Here is a 26,022-nt window from a genome sequence, read left to right as displayed (position 1 = left end):
GTCCCTGGGATTCTCCAGGCAAGAACACTGGAGTGGGGTGCCATTGCCTTCTCCCCGTATAACTGTGGGAAACAGGTATCTTTGCCACACACACAGTGGGAGTACAGGCCATGTCCCCTTGCAGTTGTCTCTCCTCATCTTGTCTCTTGCTCTTCTCTTCTCTTACCAGTTTTAAGTCCAGAAAACCAAGTACCCTGCTGGTTCAGTAGCTTAGAAAATTTCACAAGGTAGATGACTGTGGTGGAGTCACATTGAATTAATTCTCAGAGCCACACAGTATTATGAGAGACAGAACAGGGAGAGCTCGCAAAAGAGCACCTCTCTGAGAAAACGCTGAGTACATATTTATTGAGTCTCCCTCTTGGACAAGGGAGTCGTATAGTAAGGCTTTGAAGATAAGGAAGTTTGTTCTGCCCACAGAACACCCGTATCAGTCAAGATATCTGTCTTAAGGGTATGAGAAAGAACACATAAGGAAAGGGTAAGACAGAACAGTCTCCAGAAAACAGGGCCTTGAGAAAGTAATATTTATATCCCCAAAGATGATCAGCAGCCATAATTTAGTGGAAAGAATAAAGGTTCTGGCATCCTCAACATTGTAGGATGGGACAAAATAAATGAAATACTCCTCCTCACTGACTGGAGGAGTACGGAAAACAGCTTCATCAGCCCTGATTCCTTTAAAAGATGACTTCCAGCCTTCCTTCTTTTTGTATAGTGAGAGGAAGTAGAGAGGTGGAGGGTTGGGGTGCTGGATGGTTCCAACTGAGCTGAAACAGTGCATCTCAGCCACCCTCTCTTCAAAGTGGTTGGCTCTGAAGCTGATAGTTTTTTGATTTTAGAATTTGATATTACTTGACATAACGTGGATTTGGACATTTATTCTGGGAAAATAGGAAAATATACTTGCCTCACTTGGCGTTATACTGTGAACCCTAAGGCATTAATTGTGGGACTGTAATAAAGTTTTCCAGTGGTGGTCTACCAACACCATGTTATAACATCATAGCTTATCATCATTGACAAACATTGCCTTTTCCATAAATCTGATTGTAAACATCATCGACAATCATTTAGTTCTCTGTACTATATTAAAAATTAATGTTTGTAGTAAAACAATACACATTTTAAAATATGGACAACAGTAGTTGCTAATAACTTCAAACTATAAATAGCATTAGAAATACACAGTGAAGGTAAAGTCTGTACAGGTAAATATAGATAAGAAAGCCCTGTGGTTTGCTGAATTGTTCAGAATGAACAGTATATAGAGTTACTCAACCTGAGAAACTTTTAGGGTGCTAATTTCCTTCATACATTCAATTTCATTCTTCCAAGAGACTTATTCTGAGTCCTAAACTATGTAACACTTAGAAAAAAATTCATTTTCTATTCTCATTTCTATTTCCTCTATACTTAATCAAATTAGTATAGAACACAACAGTAAAAAATTTGGCTATGTAAAACATTTTAATCTAGTCTCTACAAATTAGTATAAGAAAAAGGTAAGTTCTTTCTACCTAGAATATTCAGCCAAGGTATAATTAAATAAAAAGTTGATTCAAGACCTTGCCTTCTCACCTGATGGTCAAAGATCAATTGAGTTTGTTTTTATATATTTATTTCTTCATAAATTCTTAACGATTTTATACTAACTGTTATTTTCAGACTTTGGTCCTTCAAGAAAACTCAAATCCCTATCACATCTAACCTCGTTCAAAGCCATTATACTTCTTCAGGGGGGAAAAATGATTAAGAAATCCTAACTCAAAGGTATGTCTTACCCATTGATAAGCTTCTCAGTAATTAAAAAGTAAGGAATAGGTGTGATGAATGAAGTTTGATTTTGATGTGATGCGTAGTATATATCTATGAATGAATTTAGCACACTTGTAGTTGATATAATCAGGAAAAATGACAGCTCTTGGAAACATAGCTAAGCTGACTCTTGCCTTCTGATGCAACATTAAGCTCTCTAAGGAGGCTTGATCACACATATCTGCATTATATGAATGACTGCTGGCTAAATGAAATTTGGCAATGATTGGCCTTTCCCTATCATTTCCATAGTCAGTTAAAATAAAGAACAATATTTTTCATAAATCCACAAAGCCATACTTCAAGGAAAAAGAAATATTTTTTAAAATTTCATTTTATGGAAGAAATATATCTCTAGGATATACTATCAGAACTTCATTTTGGAAATGTCTTCTAATTATTCAAAATAAACATATATGAAATGGTTCCCTCATTTACTGATTTTTTATAGTAATTAACTGGCTAAGATGCATAAGAAAAAAATAGGTCCTCTGACCTCTTTCCCAAGCTACCAATTTAAAAGTCCTATCATTATAGAAAAGAACTAACTTTAAAGTTCCTTAAGATGCATTATTCAGTCTTGAATATATTAGAGGAAAGGGCAGGACATTTTATTGACAAGAACTATTGCTTCTAATTGTCTCTTCTTTTTGAGAAAATTCTATTGTTGCATATGATTTGTTTCAACATGCAAAGAAAAACACTATTATGAAGTTTCTCTTTTGTAATCTGTTTGCCCTTTTAAAATTTTCATAATTTTGAATAAGCTAAAATATTATGCTTCACTATGTTATTTGTGAACATACTTTTTAATGTTCAGTATGTGTTAACGAAGCAAGCAGACACTTCTTGGGTCCTCTGGTGTCACTTCTTGCCTCTTGCAGTCACATGGAATAGTCTAATGTATGATTTAATGTCAATATTACTGTTTCTGATATTATTTGCCTCTAAATGTAATCCAGAACTTCCTGAAACATAGATGATTGTACCTCTTAGGACTGGAAAAATAAGAATAGGCTTGCCATATCTTAAATGTTATCAAACCCTAAGATCAGTTCAGTCAGTTCAGTTGCTCAGCCGTGTCTGACTCTTTGTGATCCCATGGACTGTAGCACCCCAGGCTTCCCTGTCCATCACCTACTCCTAGAGCTTGCTCAAACTCATGTCCATCAAACTAAACTGATCACATGGATCACAGCCTTGTCTAACTGCATGAAACTATGAGCCGTGTTGTGTAGGGCCACCCAAGATGGATGGGTCGTGGTGGAGAGTTCTGACAATACATGGTCCACTGGAGAAGGGAATGGCAAACCACTTCTGTATTCTTGCCTTGAGAGACCCATAGACAGTAGGAAACACAAGATGCTTTCAGAAATATCTGAGGTAGTATGGAAAAAGACAAGCGGTTAGTTTGTGAGAGGGCTACCAGGGGCCAGGATTTCAATTTTAATGTCAAAAGGGAAATAAATGATTACAGTTGATTTGAGCATGTTAAGCAAGTTAAAGGAGATAAGATTCTGTGATGAAATAAAAATAGCACAAGTTAAAAAGTGGTTGTAACACTCATACATGGTTCCACTGCTTGTACAAAAATGCAATGTATTAACCTCCATTCCTTGAAGATTTTACTAACATATACTGAAGATTTTATTAACTATAGGATTTTAAAATACAAAAGTTGATCCCTCTTTATTTTTTAATGAAGATAAAAATTTTGACACAGACATATGCAAAAGATGGGAAAACTACCATGCTTTCAAGGTGGGGAAATGCATTCAAACTAGTCAATAAAAATAAAATATCAGCGAATCAAAGGAAAAGAGTATAGATCGACAAGACTGCGAAAAAACAGGAAAAATAATGAGGAAACTGCAGAATGCTTGCATTTTAATAGCACAAAAGTGAGGCCAGCCAAGAATACAGAGGGAATTTGTCCAGGTAGCGTAGGTTTTAAGGAGACAAATTGTGCTTTTAGGTTGCCCTGGCAACAGGTGTGTCTTCTTATGCGAAGACATTTTAATGAGAAAACCACATGAACATGAAGTAAATTACAAATAGAGGTGGCCCTATCTTTCTTGGAGATAGGTTTGGAAATGAGTTTGGAATGGGTGTACGCCATCAACTAAAGGTGAAGTCATGAGACTGGAGATTTGAATGATATCCCAGAGTGAGAAGTTGTATGCTCACCAGCTTCTGAGTATGGCACAAACCTCTTGTTCTTTTTTTTTTTTTTTTTTTTACTGATTTCAGTTGAAGTCAGGAAAAATAAATAATGTCCACACATACTCACTTCATTACAATCACTCCTGGGAAGGAAACTTGGACTGGGAAACCGTGGGAGGTCATTTTTCTGGTTGTCTGTGTAAGGTGGTTTTGGACCCAAACTACTATATAGCAGTCTGGGCTCTGGGTGACTCTCCTGGCTCCAATTAACACACCAGGTCTGGATATACCCCTCACGTGTAGTGTTTCACTTCTGTTAGATTTATTTGAATAACAGAAACACAGTGTTTCTTGAGTCTACCACGTTGCACTGACAGCAGCACGAAATGCTAGAAGGTTCTTGCTTATATTGAGCCAAAATTTTCTTGTCAGTCATTTCAGTCTGTTAGTCCTATGCATGCAGTTTTAAAAACATTTTAATCTAGTCATGAGCTCCAGTGAGTTTAAACTGTCTCTCATGTTTAACAATGATATGCCTCCTAGTAATCCTTTTTCTGTTAGTAACCCTAATGAATAAGAATGCATGCCCTGTCCAGATGGTCTAAGAGAACACAGTTTTCCTACAGACTTCTCCTGTTTCTCATGTTGCAAAAAAACAAAATTAAAGACCTGGATCCGAGTAATAAAATTTTTGTGTTTCTTGTTTTTTTCTCTGTAGAGGATATATATATATATATATATATATATATATATATATATATATATATCTCAATAATTTGAAGCTTCCAGATAACTACTTTTCTTCTACTTATATATCAGGATTGGGTTTCTGATTCAGAGAAAGGCAGTAAAATGAATATAGTTAAGTTATTAGTGTTTTTATGAAATAGACATTTCCTCTATTTTCACACACAATTATAGAAAGTTCATTCAGTAACACTGGTTAAATTTTTGATTCCTGGAGAATTTCTAAGTGACACATTGTGAATGTGAGAACTAGGTGAAGGGTTTTAGCATGGCAAATTCAATTGTATTGTTCATTATTTATATCCTTCAAGATTTACTCAAATCTTGAAGGATACATCAAAGTTTTAAAAAGAGATATTAAATAATAATAGTAAGAATATCAGTAGTGTATATATATAAGATAAAAGGATAAAACCCTTGAACAATAGCTGAAATCTATTTGTTCAAGTTTCTTCACTTCTTGAAGTGGAGATAATAGACTTTAGAAGTCAGATATCAGAAATTTATATCTTGCATGGAAATAGTACACAATTTTTTTTTTTTTTTAGTGTAAGAGAAAAGACAAGTAATGATAAGAAAAATTTTCAAGGATTTACTTGGCAGTATTTCATAAGCATGGACAACATTAAAATCAACTAATGAAATGGTTCAGATCAGTGACTGGCAGCTTAAAAAGACATTTTAAAGACAAATGTCTAAAGAGAAAGATGATATAAAGAAAAATAAATTATGAAGTAAATTAGTATGAATTATAAGGAAATTAAAATATTTCCATATTGACAAAAAAATCCAACATTTATTTAGAATTTTAAAGGAAACAAAATAATTCATGGTAGAAAAAATATTCAAATGATGTTTAGAGGGAAAAGGAGGACTATAATGTATTAATAATATTAAATTTATTGAAAATATAACTTCATTTTTAATAGGAAGGGTTAGGTGAAATTTAGACATAGGATTAGGTAACTCATGAAATAGTTTCTTTAAAATTGTTAGTCATAATTTAGACTGTGTTAATTGTTTAAATTGTGTCAGTCACAACTTAGAATAATTCAAAATATATTCTACTGAAATTATCCTTTAACACAACCTGTTAGGTAATTGACAAATGCATCAATTCTGAAAGTGAATAGGAGATAATTTAATAAACTACTTCATGATGGAAAGAATTAATGCAATTTAATAGAAAAATGGTAATTCATCTTTTGTTCATAACTATTTAAATCTTACATTAATTTTACTTACAAAACTGAACATAAATATAAAAATATTGGCAATTTAGGCAAGCAGAAATAATATAAATATTTAACAATTCATAATCTATAAAGCAGAGACTTGCTTATTGTTTTATTATGCAGGGTAATAATGTGAATCCACTTAGAATTAGTTATAATTTTATATAACTGTCAGTATATGCCCTTTTCCACTAGGAAATACAAGACAAATTTTTGAGCTGCAAACACATTTCCTCATTTAATGGCCAGTAATAGCTGTAATTAGTTCTGTAACCATAATTCAAGCAAACATTATATGATTATAATTAAATACAGAAATCCACACACAAAAATAGTTGTGAATCTGGTACTAGTAAATAAAGTCATCTGTGTTGAAATATTATCACTACCTTGATTGTAGGTAAAAATACAAATTTCAATCAGTAGTCTTGTTCACTCTCAGATTAGGATGGAACATAAACGGCAATTTGGAATAGACTCTCCTAATCATGAAAGTTTGCTCAACGACTTTCTTTACAGATAGGTGATCAGAACTAACAGGAGTTAACATTAAATTTCAACAAGTGGGTTTGTTTAGTGTTTCAGAGATATTAAATATATTTATTGAAAGGTGGGGAAGGTTAGGAAAGTACGAGAAAGAGGAGAGCCTAAGGGGAGTAGGAGACAGACAAGTGGGCAGAAGAAAAGAGGCAGTGGTGGAGTGGGGCAGGGCAGAGAAACGAAAGGGTAGTCACTGCAGAGATAACGACATGGAGAGATCTGAGGAGTATTCTAGTTTCCTCGGTGGTGTATCATACAATTAGAAAGTCATATATGCATATCAGCATGCCTTTTTATTTCCGTTATATTTATTAGCAATTTTGGTCAGAATTGAATTTTAATCATGATGATTAGACATGGATCAATTGTGAGTGAAATGTATATACAGATTTAATTGTAGTTACCATTCAATATAAAGTAAAAAATCTGCCAGCAATGTGGGAGACCTGGGTTCAATCGATGGGTTGGCAAGATCCTCTGGAGAAGGGAATGGCTACCCACTCCAGTATTCTTGCCTGGAGAATTCCATGGACAAAGGAGCCTGGTGGGCTACAGTCCACAGGGTTGCAAAGAGTTGGACATGACTGAATGACCAACACTTTCAACATTCATCAAATCATTCACATTATGTCACTTTCCTTCTCCAGGGGGGGATCTTCCTGACCCAGGGATCGAACCCAGGTCTCTTGCATTGCAGGCAGATTCTTTACCATCTGACCACCAGGAAAGCTCTGGTTTTAAAGGATTTGACTCAAATAACTAAAAGTTAGTTACATATGGCTTCAACCAGTTGAAGGAAACTTGTTGGCATGACACTTGGTGGCAGCCCTCTATAATATGTAGCGGGTAAGATGTTTATTTAGGTTCCACTAATGTCCACGTGTTGGTTAACATGGTAGAAAAATGATTAAAATATCAAGTGATTATATTAGGCCTTTTTTGTTTTGTGTTCAATATTAAGTAAATACTGATGTTCAAAACGCTTTGCTAGGTATGTACTGGTTTGATCACTAGCTTGGGGTAAATATCCGGGAGTGGAGTTGCTGCATCACAGGGTAAGTGCATAGTAGACACTCCTACTGTCAACCAAAAGAAAATAATGCAAGAAGCTGCAGATAAGGAAAGAGTTTATTTGGGGTCAAAGCCTTTGACTGTGTGTATCACAATCAACTGTGGAAAATTCTGAAAGAGATGGGAATACCAGACCACCTGATCTGCCTCTTGAGAAATCTGTATGCAGGTCAGGAAGCAATAGTTAGAACTGAACATGGAACCACAGACTGGTTCCAAATACGAAAAGGAGTATGTCAAGGCTGTATATTGTCACCCTGCTTATTTAACTTATATGCAGAGTACATCATGAGAAACGCTGGGCTGGAAGAAGCACAAGCTGGATTCAAGATTGCAGGGAGAAATATCAATAACCTCAGATATGCAGATGACACCACCCTTATGGCAGAATGTGAAGAGGAACTAAAAAGCCTCTTGATGAAAGTGAAAGTGGAGAGTGAAAAGTGGGCTTAAAGCTCAACATTCAGAAAACGAAGATCATGGCATCCCGTCCCATCACCTCCTGGGAAATAGATGGAGAAACAGTGGAAATAGTGTCAGACTTTATTTTTGGGGGCTCCAAAATCAGTGCAGATGGTGACTGCAGCCATGAAATTAAAAGACGCTTACTCCTTGGAAGGAAAGTTATCACCAACCTAGATAGCATATTCAAAAGCAGAGACATTACTTTGCCAACAAAGGTTTGTCTAGTCAAGGCTATGGTTTTTCCTGTGGTCATGTATGGATGTGAGAGTTGGACTGTGAAGAAGGCTGAGCGCCGAAGAATTGATGCTTTTGAACTGTGGTGTTGGAGAAGACTCTTGAGAGTCCCTTGGACTGCAAGGAGATCTAACCAGTCCATTCTGAAGGAGATCAGCCCTGGGATTTCTTTGGAAGGACTGATGCTAAAGCTGAAACTCCGGTACTTTGGCCACCTCATTCGAAGAGTTGACTCATTGGAAAAGACTCTGATGCTGGGAGGGATTGGGGGCAGGAGGAGAAGGGGAAGACAGAGGATGAGATGGCTGGATGGCATCACCAACTCGATGGACGTGAGTCTGGGTGAACTCCGGGAGTTGGTGATGGACAGAGAGGCCTGGTGTGCTGCGATTCATGGGGTCGCAAAGAGTCGGACACGACTGAGCGACTGAACTGAAATGAACTGAACCAAATTGTATACAGTCCCCTATGTCCCCATCTTTTGAAGTAAACAACTTTTGCTTTAGTGTCTCGGGGCCTCCCCTGAATCTCAAAAGCTGGTTCAAGAGTCAATAATTAGGAATGTAAACATGTAAGAACAAAGACTAGCTGTTGGGCTGGGGAACTGGTAACAAGTGGGACTATAAATCAGCCACATGGCAGAGGTACCAAACTCCCACTTCCCTCAGAGATATAGATAAAGGTCTGACACACATTCCTAAGTTGTCTTCACAGAAACCAGATCCCCACCAGATGAAAACTGCTGACCAAAATCACGTAGACCTAGTTCAGTTAAAACCAGAAGGCTGACAATGCTAGAAATTTCACCTTGATGTCAACTAATGCTAGAATCGAGCACAAGGTGATCAGGCACCCTGCAGCAACCCCTCACACTGCCTTTGAAAACCCTCCCCTGAAAACCACTATGGGGAGTTTGGGTCTTTTGAGCATGAACTGCCCATTTTCCTTGCTTCAGTTCAGTTCAGTTGCTCAGTCGTGTCCGACTCTTTGCGACCCCATGAATTGCAGCACACCAGGCCTCCCTGTCCATCACCAACTCCCAGAGTTCATTCAAACTCATGTCCATCGATTCAGTGATGCCATCCAGCCATCTCATCCTCTGTTGTCCCCTTCTCCTCCTGCCTCCAATCCCTCCCAGCATCAGAGTCTTTTCCAACGAGTCAACTCTTCGCACGAGGTGGCCAAAGTACTGGAGTTTCAGCTTTAGCATCAATCCTTCCAAAGAACACCCAGGACTGATCTCCTTTCGAATGGACTGGTTGGATCTCCTTGCAGTCCAAGGGACTCTCAAAAGTCTTCTCCAACACCTCAGTTCAAAAGCATCAATTTTTCGGCACTCAGCTTTCTTCACAGTCCAACTCTCACATCCATACATGACCACTGGAAAAACCACAGCCTTGACTAGACAAACCTTTGTTGGCAAAGTAATGTCTCTGCTTTTCAATATGCTATCTAGGTTGGTCATAACTTTCCTTCCAAGGAGTAAGCGTCTTTTAGTTTCATGGCTGCAGTCACCATCTACAGTGATTTTGGAGCCCCCAAAAATAAAGTCTGACACTGTTTCCCCATCTATTTCCCATGAAGTGATGGGACCGGATGCCATGATCTTCGTTTTCTAAATGTTGAGCTTTAAGCCAACTTTTTCACTCTCCACTTTCACTTTCATCAAGAGGCTTTTTAGTTCCTCTTCACTTTCTGCCTTAATAGTGCCCTACAGATAAGCTATACTTTTCTTCACCACAACCCAGTGTCAGTAGGTTGGCTTTGCTGCACTTTTGATGAGTGGACCCGAGTCCAGGTTTAGCAACATCCAGAACTGCAGTTTGGGAGACACAGAATCTGGTAACCTGAAGGAGGGCAACTGGTGCAGTCACTATAGTCAGTAATGAAAATGACGACTGATCTCTCCTCTGGAAGCTTCATGGTTGCTTTCTGGATGACAATGAAGAAATATAGGGAGTAAAAATATATCAGTTTTGCTGACAAGGATGGGTTCCTGTTTGAAACATGATTTGCTGAGACAGAGGAGATCCCCATAGGCTGACAGGATTTGAAAGAAGGTCACAGAAACCAGTAGCCGACAGGTTGAAAGGACTGAAAGACATTTGCTCCCCAAGGACTGGGAGGTAGGATTGAGACAAACAGTCTAAATGGTGCTGTTGGGTTTTACTCTCTCTCTTTCAGGCAAGGGAGAGCTTCCCAGGTGGCTCAGTGGTAAAGAATCTACCTGCTAATACAGGAGATGCAGGGTTGATCCCTGAGTCAGGAAGATCCTCTGGAGATGGCAGGCCACTCCAGTATTCTTGCCTGAAAAATCCCATGGATGGAGGAGCCTGGCAAGCTACAATCCATGGGGTTGCAAACAGTCAGGCATGACGTAGCGACTAATCAACTGGCTGGTAGCTCTACACACGCATCCCTTTATGCCAGGAAACTTCAGGATGGGACGGATTCAAATAACAATCTTTTGGACACAGGCATCTATGTGCCTAGTTCTAGGGCAGGAAAGGGTGTGGGACTCGGAGATGGATAATAAAAGTACCATGAATGTAACATGTGGAGCCATGGTTCTATGTGAAAGGACAGGAAGAAACAGTCCAGCGACAGTCCAGGTGCTGGGAAGTGCGTAAGCACAGAGTCCAAGGAAAAAAGGAGGGGAGAACCTCTCCACTTATCCTCCCCACCTACACAGTCACTTCAAACTCCTCCCTGCAGGAAGATGATAGCTTCGTGTGACCTTTGAAATGCTAAGTTAACTCTTACAGCTCTGAACAAAAATTGAAGAAGAGAAAAACAAATTTAATAGAAAGACTATATTTTATTTTTATATGTACATGGGCACCTTCCCAGGAAAATGAAGACCCAAAGAAGCAATTAGAGCTTATGGCTTGGGATGGACAAAGGATAGTAAACTGTGAAGACGTGACAAGGCAAAGGGGTTTGGGCTAGCACAGTGATTTGTGGAAATGTGACGAGGAAGATGAGGATTGGTTTAACAAGCTCATTGGTACCGATTTCTCTCAGCCTTAACTTCCCATCTCTGGTGATAAGAATGTCTTCTTTCCTCCTGATACAGAGAAGATTACTTTCACCTGCGATTTTTGTCTCCTTTCCAGAAGAAAAAAGGAAGACCAAAGTGTCCTGCTTGATCTGCTGCTTTTAAAGTGACTTTAAGTCAAAATAACTAACATTCCAATGAGGCATGTTTTGGAACGACCTGGTCTGAACGGCTACATTTTGTTGCTGTTAAGTCTGAATGAGTAGTAGATAATGTGGCTGTTATATGCGATAATTCCCTACCTTCTAGGTGCTAGAGGGGATTGATTATTCCAATCAGGAAAACCTTAAAATAGAGGGATGTTAGTGGGACACATATTAGAGACAAAATGAGTCTATGACTAATGAGTTTTGCCATTATTTTTGCTGAAAAGGAGCCTCTGGAAGTTCTGGTGGTGGTGACATAAGAATATAGTTTCAGATAATTAAGTAAAATCCAAGTTTTGCTTTACTTTTTTAACCTTGGTTATAAAAACATTCTTTCCCACAGTTGTTTAGAATTTAGATTTCAATTGAAATTACTCCCCAGTCATTCACATCTCTTAAGGCTGAATAGACTTTAATTCTTAAAGTATTGTTTCCAGAGAAATTAATATGTCATGTTGAAAATTGTTTTTGGACGTTTATTCTAAATTTTATTTCTATTTGGTTCATTAGATAAGATACTATAGGCTTCCTTGGTGGCTCAGATGGTAAAGAATCTGCCCTGCAGTGTGGGAGACCGGGGTTCAATCCTTGGGTCAGGAAGATCCCCTGGAAAAAGGAATGGCAACCCACTCCAGTATTCTTGCTTGGAGAATTCCATGGGTAGAGGAGCCTGGTGTGTACGGTTCACGGGGCTGCAGAGTCGGAAACCACTGAGCAACTAACACTTTCACTTTCTCCACTAATAAGTGGAGAAAGCTAAAGGATTAACAGCTAAAGGATTTCTGCAAAGAGTGAATAGATAGATATTTTTAATAAGCATTTGTTATTTTCTTACACCTTTTCATTTGTTAAGATTGACTTTATTCAAAGTTGCATAACCCAATTGAAAAAGAATAGTATAGGATTGTACAAAGTTTGAGAGGGGAAGGAAATTTCTAATCATAGATATGAAATGGAAAGGTAAGTATATGTGTTCAAGTTTGCCTGATTCCCAACGACAGCACTGGCTGTCATGTGTTTCATATTGTCAGTCTAATCAGCGAATCAATGGACTCCACAGAAATGCTACAACCAATAAAATACGTAAGAAAAACTTACCTTTAAAGAAGCACAATTCTTCCTCTGCCAAACTGGAGCGTTTCTTAAGATACCCAAGGATGTGAGATATAGTCCATTTTGCTTCATAATTCTATGAAGAAACAAAGGTTTATTCGCCATTTATATTTTCTCTTTTATGACTTGCTACAAAAATTATTCATAATTTAAGTCTCTACTTCTCCTTTCTGAAAACTCTCATTTAAACTACTGTATTCTGTTATTTTCAAAGTAGTATTACAATAATTATGTTCTGCCCTGTTAGATAATAAAGATAAAATATACTCTCAACTTTTTGTGATTTTGCTTGGTTTTTGCTGTACTATTCTGTTCCTTAGCTATACATTATTAAGTTAGTTTTCTCTAATGCTAGATAGACACTTTTGCATTTTATATCATTGCTATTATTGTGAGGAATGGTATTAGAGTATTAGGGATGACTAGTTCTGTTTTTCAACACTGAAATTCCTACCCGACAATGGAAGTGGAAACCCAAGCAAATGTAGTTGACGTGGTTTTTTTTTGTAATTATTTTATCAATTCACTCAAAAAAAATAGATCTATATTGAATGTTGACCAGGAGCCAGGCATTGTTTTACATACTGGCCATACAGATGGAGAGTAGAGATAAACTACTTTTCTAAATAAGCTAGAGAAGAAATAAAATATGTGAGTAAAGTATGAAATATATTAAAGGGTGAAAAGTCTATGCTGAAAGAGCAAGTAGGGGAAGAGAGTCGAGAGGAGGGTGTTTGTTTATTTGACTGACAGCTGTGTCTCCCAGGAGCATAGACATACACTTGCTGGGAGACGGCTGTGTCTCCCAGGAGCATAGACATACACTTCCTGAAGACAGGGACTCTTCCCTGTGTTGCTTGTCACCATATCCCAGTGTGTATCATTAGATGTGGCACTTACCAAGTGTTGAATAAATGGATGGATATACCCGGTGTTAAATAATTCCTCCCCCTATCCTGATCTACTCTCTCTTTTTCACACTACTTTATGTAGAATGTAATTTACTTATTACTTATGTTTATTATTTATTATCTGTGTTGCTGGGCTAGACAGTCACCTGCACAAGCAATAAGAAGTTTTACTTATTTTGTTCACTGATGAATCTCAAGCACCAATATTGCCTAACAAGCAGGCAGTAGGATTTAATAAAAACTTATTGCATGAATGAATTTTAGTAAGTGATTGCACTAAAAGGAATCAATGAAGTTATTAACTTCTGACAAAAGAATTCTGTTTGCTACTTTTAGCAAGCCAGTTTATTCCTGCCAATAACACACATTCTGATGGCTACTGACAAATTCACAATGTACATACCCAAGAATCCTGGGAATAAAATGCTTAAGAAACTAATTCTGATGCCAAATTCATGTACCTTGGAATATCAAATGCAGGTCAAGAAGCAAAAATTAGACATGGATATAGAACAACAGACTGGTTCAAAATTGGGAAAGTAGTATGACAAGGCTTGTCACCCTGCTTATCTAACTTATGTGCAGAGTGCATCATGCAAAATGCCAGGCTGGATGAATGACAAGCTGCAATCAGGATTGCAGAGAGAAATATCAACAATATCAAATGTACTATCTACTCATCCAACTATCGAAGGGACAGCTTCTCTTCTAAAGATTTTTAAAAGGGAAAAGTGAAAGAAAAGTATGTAAATGAAACAAGACTTGACAGTCCTGGTGTGGATTCTTTCAGTGATTGAAATGTACCACAGAGTTTTGATTTTTATTTGAATAAAATGATTTTGATCCTTTCCTATACAAGACACATAAGCCACATCCACCATTTATTTTCTGACAAAGCTAGGGGGATACTTATATTTCAATCCAGGAGTTTCCTTTGTTATCCTAATAAAAGGATCAGAGGTTTTAAAGAGGTGCCATCTACACTTGGAAAAGCCACAGGCAACTCTAGAAGTACAACCTAAGAATCAGAGTTCAGGAAAATGACACCTGCAAATAAATGCCCCATATGATCATAGTTTTAATGCTTATGGCGTAGAAGTCAAGTGCACAGTATTTTTCTCCCTGGATATCCTGAAACACCTAGTGATTTGTTGAAACATTTTGGAAACATTTCTGTTCATTACTTATACATGACTACTATATTAGATTTTAGTTCCTTAAGAGCAAGACATAGACTTCTAAATCACAGCCTACCCAGAGTCACGTGTAGGGGATGGGTACTCTCTTAAAAACAGTGAACTTGTGGAATCCAGAAAAATGGTAGAGATGATGAAGAACAAATATATGGATACCAAGGGGGAAAGGGCAGAATAGGAGGAATTGTGGGGCTGGGATTGACATGCAAACACTGTTGATACTATGTTAAAACAAAACTAATGAGAACATCCTGTATAGCACAGGGAATTCTATTTAATGCACTGTGGCAACCTGAACCAACAGGAAGCCCAAAGGGAGGGGATATACGTCTATGTGTGGATGATTCACTTTGCTGTACAGCAGAAACTACCACAACATCTTAAAGCAACTACATTCTAGTAAAAATTAGTTAAAAAAAAAGAGTGAACATCATTGAAATCATTTCCAGGTAGAAAACTGTGGGTTATTCTCCTTGCGAAAGTTATGGTCATTTATAGAGAATTTAAAATCCCACCATATTACATAATACCCACTGGGCTCAAATGTGAGCAATTTTTATGATCCTAATTTGCCTTTTGCTCCTTTATGTCTTGCTTGGGACTTCTAGAAGATTCTATGCTTACACTAAAAATTTCCAAAGTCTGTTTCACACTTTGTCTAGTCCTATGTAAGTTGCTATAGACAAGGGTTTTATGATGAAGTAAATTAGAAAACATTATATAAAAACTGCCTTCTGTTAGAGGTTTACACGGCAAGCTAGGATTTTAAAAACTGTAAGAAAGTCTGCATAAATGGACCCCTTTAACCTTGTTTAACTTCACATTTCCCAAACTTGTTTTTTCTCAGAACTCTTTTTTAATGTAATAATAACTCTATCTTTGATGTTATAAGATACCATCTATTTTAAGACAACTCATTAATTTATGTGCCACTAAGAAAGGAAAACACTGACAGCATGCCTTTGATTTTTAAGACTCATTTAAATATTCAGTTGACAAAGCACAAACTCAAATAGTACTTTATTCTACATAATAAAATGGAAATATATATATATTTTCATGAAAAATTAAAAATTTTAAAAGTTGTATTATTGTCCATTTTAGTAATTTTGGCAAGTCTATCAATTCTTTTATATATTTCCAAAGACTGTCAGAAGCTGTCTTTTGAATTCTGATATAAACACATTTAATAGTATGCTACCATACCACCTTGAGAGTCCCTTGAGAGTCCCTTGAGAGTCCCTTGGACAGCAAGGAGATCCAACCAGTCCATCCTAAAGGAAATAAGTCCTGAACATTCATTGAAAGGACTGATGCTGAAGCTGAAACTCTGATACTTTGGCCACTTGATGCAAAGAACTGACTCATTTGAAAAGACCCTGATGCTGGGAAAGATTGAGACCAGAAGAAGGGGACGACAGAGGATGAGATGGTTGGATGGCATCACCGACTCAATGGACGTGAGTCTGAGTGAACTCCGGGAGTTGGTGATGGACAGGGACGCCTGGCATACTACAGTCCATGGGGTCAGAAAGAGCTGAACACAACTGAGTGACTGAACTGAACTGACCATACCAACTCAGGGGCTTTCCAGGCAGCTCAGTGGTAAAGAATCTGCCTGCCAATGCAGGAGCCGCAAGAGACATAGGTTCGATCCCTGGGTTGGGAAGATCCCGTGGAGAAGGAATGGCAAGAAACTCTAGTATTCTTGCCTGGGAAATTCCATGGACAGAGGAGCCTGGCGGGCTACAGTCTATGGAGTCTCAAAGAGTCAGACATGACTTAAGTGACATTAAAACAACAACAATATCACCTCATACATTTCTTTTTTTAAAATTGATTTTTATTGGAGTACAATTGTTTTACAAAGTTATGTTAGTTTCTGCTGTACAGCAAAGTGAATCAATTATACATAAACATATATCTGTTCTTTTTTAGATCTTTTTCCCCATATAGGTCATCACAAAGTATGAGTAGAGTTCCCTCTGCTATACAGTAGGTCCTCACTGGTTATCTGTTTTATACATAGTAGTGTATATATGTCAATCCCAGTCTTCCAATTTACCCCTCCCCTTGCTGTTTCCCCCTTGGTAACCCTAAGTTTTTTCCTACATTGTGACTCTATTTCTGTTTTGCAATAAATTCATTTGTACCATGCTTTAAGACTCCATATACAAGCAACGTGATATGACTCTGTCTAATGCACTTCACTCAGTATGACAATCTCTAGGTTTGTCCATGTTATTGCAAATGGCATTATTTCATTTTTTTTTATGGCTGAGTAAAATTCCATTGTTACCTCAAGAAACAAACAAAAAATTTGCTTACATGTCTTTAATCACAGTTGTAATATCACACATCATGGTTCTAACTCCAGATTTTTCAAGTGTAAACACTTTCAGACTTACAGGCAGTATTAGGAGAAAGCACCTTAAAGACAACTCCGGGGCTGACAGGGACCACACCAACTTGTCCTCACTGATCACTCATGATAAACTTCACTACAGATCGTGCTCCTTTAAGCCGCCTCATGATGTCTGCATGTGTGAGTTTCAAACCAGATGTTTAACTACTCTAGGTAGGAGCCATATTTTCACTTCTTTGTATCTTCCCACCATGGTCACTTGGTGTAAGAGTAGGGTCATTATAAATTGTATTTATTAACAAGAGAATACTCTTCTCCATGCAATAACCAGGTGTAAACACCGCCTATTTGCAAAATCCATTTTATGTTACTATGTTTGTTAGCATATCATACTTTCATTTGCCTATTGGTAAAGACTTTTGTTTGTTAAAATGACTAATGTAATTCTATAGAGACATTAAATCAGAAAAGCCACACAATTTTCTGGTGCTAAAAAATATGTCATTTTAATAATTAAGATACATAAATAAAGTGTTTATGATAGAAACAATAGAGCTGTCTCTCAATTCTATACAAACACTGAATTTCCAAGCAATTTGTAAGGAATATATTCATCTTCTTACATTCACAATAATGGTTGAACAATGATGTTTATAATTTTTTAATTTTATATTCTACAAATTCACACACAATTTGTAGTATTACAGTGCTTGATAATCTTGACAATATGAAATAAAATTCTTATAATGGTACATAGAAAATAAAATAAAATAATTAAAATTAATTTGTATAACTTTTTATGAAAACAAAATAATTAATATTTCTTCTGTAAAAATAAATTATGTACTTTGTGTTGAAACATCACTCTATTAAAGTGTTTAGAAAATAGTTACATTCACGTTTTGGCAGTGTGCTGAAACATTCTTATTTGCCATTCTCTCATGCATGTTAAAGTGAGGTGCAAGCTGTTCACATGTGAGAAAAACAGCTTATTTTCACAGGAAAGGAAATGATGTATGAAATAGAATTCATAAAAAACCCAAGTGTCCTGTGATAGAAATACAAAAATTCACTAAGAAAAGAGCATTTTTCAAGGCCTTTGAGGTGATACAACTTTTGACTAGACTTATCAAAGGTGGTTTTTAATCATGTTACCCTGTAACTTCCATTAAATTAGCATGTCCATCAATTGCCGGTTAAAGTTAATGATATAATTTAAAACATAGTGTTTGGTCAACTGACGGAAGCACAACAGTTGAACTCATCACAGACCACCTTTCATAAAGGAGCAAGAGAAACAAACATCTCCATTCTGCTTTAAGCGTGGCTCCCAAGAGTAGCACCTTTAGCTTTGAGCACAAGTTTTCCAGCTGGCAGAAGTCTCTGGAGTAGCACAATATGAAAACTGTCTGGTGCTGATGGCAGGGATCCTATTGAGTCAAATTTGCTGGTTCACCTAGAAACTGGTGAAAAACCTGGCACTGATTTAAATTTAACCAGAGAGGAAAAATCCGACAAAGATCCAACAAAAATCCAATGGATCCAACAAAGATCCGTCTAGTCAAAGCTATGGTTTTTCCAGTAGTCATGTATGGATGAATGTGAGAGTTGGGACTATAAAGAAAGCTGAGTGCTGAAGAATGGATGCTTTTGAACTGTGGTGTTGGAGAAGACTCTTGAGAGTCTCTTGGACTGCAAGGAGATCCAACCAGTCCATCCTAAAGGAAATCAGTCCTGAATAGTCATTGGAAGGCCTGATGCTGAAGCTGAAACTCCAATACTTTGGCCTGAGGCAAAGAACTGACTCATTTGAAAAGACCCTGATGATGGGCAAGATTGAAGGCAGAAGGAGAAGGGGATGAGAGAGGATGAGATGGCTGGATGGCATCACAGACTCGATGGACATGAGTTTGAATAGGCACCGGGAGTTGGTGATGGACAGGGAAGCCTGGCGTGCTGCAGTCCATGGGGTCGCAACGAGTCGGACACGACTGAGTGACCGAGCTGAACTGAACTGAAGACAAGAAAAAAATTTGTACTTATCCACGAGAAATCCCTGAATGGCAGTTTGGAAATGAGTGCTCTTTCTGCTGTTTCTTTTTCGTCTTACTTTTCTTCTGCTTTTTCTCAGCCTTCTTTTTGCTTGGCTTCTGTTTCTTGCTTTCCTCTTTATACCATGGCCCCCAGACTCCTCCATTGAGCCGAGGGTTACTTCTGGGGTCTTTCGGGGGGTACCTGACAGGTACTGCAGTTTTGTTGAACTGGGAAAGCCTCCGGAGGAGCTGCTTTACGATCCCGGGATACCTGTTGGAAAGGTCTACTCTCTCATAGGGGTCGGCTGTAATGTTGAACAGCCACACGCTTTTTCCCGTTGACAAGGTAATTCGCTCATTGTGCCACCGGTTTGGCCCCAGGTTGCTGAAAGACTGAGGGGGCACCCAGTCACTATATCCTGGGTTCCCTGTGAGCAATTTCCAGTGTTTCACCCTGATAGCAGACTGAATGGCAGTGTTCCAGATCCCATAGCCTGCAGCCCAAGAGCCATTTTTCGCCTTGGTATAAATGGGGTCAATGTTGTGCAGAATGTCTACACGGGGAGAACGAAGGCCTTCGCTTATGGTCTCCCAGACATCATAGCCATCCAGTTGAATGTTCTCATCAATCTGCCCCTCAGCCAGTGAAATCAGAGTGGGGTACCAGTCAGTGATGTGCACGAGCTCCTTACACACGGTGCCCTTGTTTTTCAGGAGCGGGCTGTGCACGAAGCCAATAGCCCGGATCCCCCCTTCCCAGTAGGTTCCTTTGCTACCTCTCAGGGGCCAGTTGCTTCCTCCTGCTGTGGGCTGACCTCCGTTATCTGAAGAGTATATGATAATGCTGTTGTTGTAGAAACCGTACATCTTTAGAGCCAGGGTCACATTATTAATTGCTTCGTCTAAGCAGGAAAGCATGGCAGCATACCTGCGTCTGTTAATGTTGACAATGGATCTATAGTGTTCAAAATACCTTCCAGGGGCTTGCAGTGGAGAGTGCACAGCTTGGTAGGCAATGTATAAAAATATAGGCTTTCTGGGGTCATGGGAAGCTAAGATTTGCTGCACTCTCTGAGTGTACATCTGTGTGGAGTATACGCCATTGTCGTAGTCCCAGGCAGCATTGTCATTTTCATACAAGTCGTAGCCACACATTCCAGGACTGTCACATTTGTAGTGTGTATAGTAATCACCACTTCCCAAGAGGGAACCAAAAAAGGTATCAAATCCTCTCTTGGTGGGCATACATTCTTTTCTATAAAAACCCAAGTGCCATTTTCCAACCATATGTGTTGAATATCCAACCTCCTTCAGCTTCTGAGGTAGGGTTGCATTGTCCAGAGGTAAGCAGTTGGGCTGGGTAGGTCTTATGATAGAATGTTGAAGTCCGGTGTGTATCTGATACCTAACAAAAGAGTAAAAAATGTGTCAGTGCAGGATAAAAGAGAGATTCCACAGAAAACAATGACTCTTCTATTAAATAATGTTTCTTTTAAGATAAATGCTACCCCAAATAAAATATGATCAATTCAGTATTTCTCCTGTTGACCCAAAAGTCCTGCCATAATTAGCTACACATTTAACATCTGAAATACATTTTCACTTTCAGTACTTTTGAAACTAAAATTTCATTACTTATTTCAAAGTCTTTTTAAAATTCTTATAACAGAATTAATTTGAATAAACTTTAATTATTCAATTAATTATATGATGCACCAAACTAACATGATCAAGTAAAGAATATAAATTTAAGTGTTTGTAAACAAGCAGGATTCTGTGGATCCTACCATACGGTTGTGCACATTTCACATGCTAGTAAGACAATGCTCAAAATTTTTCAAGCTAAGCTTCAGCAGTACATGAATGGAGAGCTTCTAGATGTACAACGTGGATTTAGAAAAGGCAGAGGAACCGGAGATTAAATTGCCAACATCCTTTGGATCATAGAAAAAGCGAGAGAATTCCAGAAAAAAAAATCTGCTTCATTGACTACACTAAAGCCTTTGATTGTGTGCATCAGAAGGAACTGGAAAATTCTTAAAGAGATGAGAATGCCAGACCATCTTACCGGTCTCTTAAGAAACCTGTGTGCAGCTCAAGAAGCAACAATTAGACACGGACATAGAACAACGGACTGGTTCAAAATTGGGAAAGTAGTATGACAAGGCTTGTCACCCTGCTTATGTAACTTATGTGCAGAGTGCATCATGCAGAATGCCGGACTGGATGAATTACAAGCTGGAATCAAGATTGCAGAGAGAAATATCAACCATCTCAGATATACAAATAATACTATTCTAATGGCAGAAGGCAAAGAGACACTACCTTTTGATAAGGGTGAAAGAAGAAAGTGAAAAATCTGGCTTAAAACACAACATTCAATAAACTAAGATCATGGCATCTGGTCCCATCACTTCATGGTTAATAGATGGGGAAGCAATGGAAACAGTTACAGACTTTATTTTCTTGGGCTCCAAAATCACTGTGGACAGTGACTGCAGCATGAAATTAAAAGATGCTTGCTCCTTGAAAGGAAAGCTATGACAAACCCAGACAGCATATTAAAAAGAAGAGATACCACTTTTCCAACAAAGGTCCATATAGTCAAAGCTATGGTTTTTCTCTTGGAGAAGGCAACGGCAACCCACTCCAGTACTCTTGCCTGGAAAATCCCATGGACGGAGGAGCTTTTCTAGTAGTCATGTATGAATGTGAGAGTTGGATCATCAAGAAGGCTGAGAGCCGAAGAATTGATGCTTTCCAACTGTGGTGCTGGAGAAGAAGACTCTTGAGATTGCCTTGGACAGCAAAGAGATCAGACCAGTCAATCCTAAAGGAAATCAACCCTGAATATCACTGGAAAGATTGATGCTGAAGCTGAAGCTCCAATACTTTGCCACCTGATGTGAAGAGGCCAATCGCTGGAAAAGGCCCTGATGTGCTGTCGGACATGACTTTGTGACTCAAAAATAACAACAACAAGGATCCTATGGGGCCTTCTCAGGACAGACCAGGCTCCCCCTCCCCACCACTCCCACACTCTCATGTCCTCTCCTGCTTCTTATTTGTAGGAAAACTATACCCTTCTCACTTCACTAAGTCACTTTAGTCGTGTCGGACTCTGTGCGACCCCATAGACGGCAGCCCACCAGGCTCCTCTGTCCCTGGGATTCTCCAGGCAAGAACACTGGACTGGGTTGCCATTTCCTTCTCCAATGCATGAAAGTGAAAAGTGAAAGTGAAGTCGCTCAGTCGTGTCCAACTCCTAGTGACCCCATGGACTGCAGCCCACCAGGCTCATCCATCCATGGGATTTTCCAGGCAAGAGTACTGGAGTAGGGTGCCATTGCCTTCTAGGCCTTCCCCAAATTCCAAAGAATATATTTAATCAAAGAAGTGAGAAAATGTAGAAACAAAGGAGAACATTCAAGTATGAAAAAAATAATAACTTAGCCATTAAACAAAGTCAAAGAACTTTAGTTTCTCCTCAGTGGCCATAAATAATATTCTGAGCTTTATCTTTTAGCTATTTTGTAGATTCTGAAATCCCCCACCAGGTGGAAGAAGTTAACTATATGTTGACCACAAGCACAAAGAACCCAGACCAGTTGGAATCAGAAGGTTGAAGATGTTGATTCCTGATTATATCACCATCAACCAATCAGAAGAATATTCATCTTGGAGTTTGGGTCTTTTGAGCATTAGTTGTCTGGACTCCTTGCTTGGGGGCCCTGCAATAAACACTTTTTCCTTCACCACAACCCAGTATCAGTAGATTGGTTTTACTGAACCCAGGTGAGGGGATTCAAGTTTGGTTTCGTAATATGCTGTTGCTGTTACTGTTGTTTTTGGTCTAAAGACCTCACTGATGCTGCTGCTGCTAAGTCGTTTGAGTCGTGTCCGACTCTATGTGACCCCATAGACGGCCACCCACCAGGCTCCCCCATCCCTGGGATTCTCCAGGCAAGAACACTGGAGTGGGTTGCCATTTCCTTCCTCAATGCATGAAAGTGAAAAGTGAAAGAAGTCACTCAGTCGTGTCTGACTCTTAGCGACCCCTGGACTGCAGCCCACCAGGCTCCTCTGTCCCTGGGATTTTCCAGGCAAAAGTACTGGAGTGGGGTGCCATTGCCTTCTCCGAAAGACCTCACATTAGCTCCTAAATCATTTTTCTGAATAATTTATTTCAAGCTGATTTGAAAGTACTAAAAATACATATAAAAATTATATAAAAATCTCCTGTTTGATTGTCAAAACCTGTTAAATCTCTGTAGAGAGAAACAGAACATCTCTGAATCACAATATATTGTTGTTGAAAAGCCATTTTAGAAAGTGTTTTAGCTAGCGCTAAGGAAAGATTACATTTTTCTAAGAACAGTAGGAAATGAATCCTTTCATATGTTTCCCACTGTCTCTTTTTAAGAAAATTACATTCACTTACAATTTAGTATAAGAAATAGAGGTAACCTTTCTATACATTAAAATTAAATATATGTTGATTTCTGGCCTTGTTCTCTTCCCAAGGATATTTGCCAAGGGCTTTTATCCCCCCCCTCCCCGAGAATGGTTATTATAACACGAGTGAGTGAGTGAAGTCACTCAGTCATGTCAGACTCTTTGCGACCCCGTGGACTGTAGCCCCCCAGGCTCCTCCGTCATGGGATTCTCCAGGCAAGAATACTGGAATAGGTTGCCATTTTCTTCTCCATATTATTACATAAGTGTATGAATTTTCAATTGGGTCAAGATATGCCCACTAGTTCATGCCATCTTAAAAATGATTAATTCTATAGTTTTGTTATATAAGTTCAAAACAATTTTTGAATAGGAAATATAGACATTCTGAGAAAACAAAGTTTGCAAAAAGGGTTAGTGTAAAAATCAAAATATTCCTGGAATCAAATTACAAAGAGTTATACTGAGATAAAAAAAATAACTTTAAAAAATCAATTGAATAAAGTCCAACATGTTATATATGCCTTGGATTGACTAGTTTATCTTTAAATGTTCAAATGATAATATAATGCAACTGTGAGTTCTTTCAAAGTGTCAAGTGCAGTAACAGGCTGAAGGTTTACAGAAGCTGTAGTAATGTCCAGGCAGTATTCATATGGGCCCCATCTACTCTGCTTATCATTTAGCTGTTGAAGTTCACGATGAATACGGTAATGAACTCCAAAGAAACAAGGTTTTAATAAATATAATTTAGTCCTAAATTCATAAAGTATTATTGCTCGAGAGTTTCTGATCCAGTTCAAGATCTAAACCATTAACTTCTAAAGCCACTAATTTCTGTATAAGCACATGACAAATTGATAGCACCTATCAATATAAACATTGCTGCCAAGTCACTTCAGTTGTGTCCGACTCTGTGTGACCCCATAGATGGCAGCCCACCAGGCTCCCCCGTCCCTGGGAGTCTCCAGGCAAGAACACTGGAGTGGGTTGCCACTGCCTTCTCCAATGCATGAAAGTGAGAAGTGAAAGTGAAGTCCCTCAGTCATGTCAGACTCCTAGCGACCCCATGGACTGCAGCCTACCAGACTCCTCCGTCCATGGGATTTTCCAGGCAAGAGTGCTGGAGTCGGGTGCCATTGCCTTCTCCATCAATATAAACACTGAGGATATTTAAAAAGGAGAAATCTGTATGTTGTGAGACTGTGGGGAAGGATTTGTGGACATGGGTTACTAATTGTCTTATGTAGAAAATGTAGTTGGCCAGAGTATCTATTTAATTCATTGAACAGCTAACCAACTGAAGTCTTTCTAATTAAAACTGGGCACTTTTGCACATGGTACTAAGGGCAAAGAGAATTGAGGCTTTTGAAAAGTGTAAAATACAGAAACTGTTCACACACAGAAAGAGTAGGAAAGAGGTCTGCTGCTTTCAGAAGATGGTACAGTGTTGGCAGACACAGAAGAGAGTACAGAGCTATTAATCAACTGTGTGGTCTCTGTCTTCTCCAGCGTAGAATGGTTTTCATATTGGAAAATTTAGAATCAACAATATAAAGGTTTGGCAGCAGTTCCTAACAGAATAGAGCTTTCAGGGAAGCTCCTGCTTAAATGAGTTCAAGACTCTGGGACCAAAGAGATGTTTGATGCAGCATCAGAGGTAGGGGTTAAGGGTATGTTTTATTTTGGAAGTCAGAGAAATCAGGGTTTGAATTTGTTCTACTGCCTATTAGCCGTGTGACTCTGAGCAGTACTTAACCCCCCCGATTCTCCATTTCCTCATCTGTAAAAGAGGGATAATAATATATACTGGATTGCTGTAGCCCTGAAAGAGAGCACAGAATCTGATAAAGAGAGTGCATTCAATAAGTCATAGGTTTTACTATTGTTATCCCAGAGTTCTGAATCATGTTACTAACATATGTCTTTCAAGTTTTATAACCGACAGACCTTTCGCATGCATTTTGTGTTTAGTCCTCGTTACAAGGGTGAGAAGTAGGATTGTTTACATTCATTTTATAGATGGGAGAATAGAGATACAGAGATATCCCCCCACCTCCTCCAACCTGCTTCACCAGGCTGTGATACGGGCTCCTGAACAACACAGGCTAAACTGGATACTTTTCCTGTCTCCTCAAGAGTTAAGTCCAGCACTTCTTAAGAAATCAAGGAGCAGAGGAAAGATACTGTCAGTCTTGAGAAGTTAATCTAACTTTCTAATTAAAGACAGGAAGAATTTATAAACCAAATAATGAGGCTTATGCTGATCCTAGAAAAATTTGAGAACGTATTTTTAAGTAGATAATTTTTGAGCGTTTTTCTTTTAAAGCAAATTAGGTAGGGTCAAAAAGAAAAGTCCTGCAAAATTAGCTTCATTTTCTTTCTAAAAAGGAGGAGAATTAAGAAAGTAGATTAGGAAAATGATTTTGTTGTTGTTCAGTCGCTAAGTTGTGTCTGACTCTCTTGCAACCC

The 26,022-nt window shown here is 38.4% G+C and overlaps 2 protein-coding genes across 2 annotated transcripts in view; both read right to left on the bottom strand.

Moving 5' to 3' along the window:
• The window catches only part of LOC138988209 (uncharacterized), a 179,096-nt gene that overhangs the window by 74,245 nt on the left and 78,829 nt on the right, over positions 1–26,022 (bottom strand). The window contains exon 2 of the mRNA XM_070371949.1: positions 12,576–12,666. The gene's annotated coding sequence lies outside the window, so the exon portion shown is untranslated. The remainder of the gene's footprint in view (positions 1–12,575; positions 12,667–26,022) is intronic.
• Positions 16,531–26,022, bottom strand: part of ARSJ (arylsulfatase family member J) — an 87,012-nt gene continuing 77,520 nt past the window's right edge. Inside the window, exon 2 of the mRNA XM_070371947.1 lies at positions 16,531–20,500. Coding sequence (XP_070228048.1) covers positions 19,102–20,500 — 1,399 coding nt within the window. The 3' untranslated portion in view covers positions 16,531–19,101. The remainder of the gene's footprint in view (positions 20,501–26,022) is intronic.

The sequence above is a fragment of the Bos mutus genome, chromosome 6 (genome assembly GCF_027580195.1).
Source record: "Bos mutus isolate GX-2022 chromosome 6, NWIPB_WYAK_1.1, whole genome shotgun sequence".
In the NCBI taxonomy this organism is placed as follows: domain Eukaryota; kingdom Metazoa; phylum Chordata; class Mammalia; order Artiodactyla; family Bovidae; genus Bos; species Bos mutus.
Note: the sequence above shows the minus strand (reverse complement) of the source record. Positions and strands in the feature narration are given on the sequence as shown.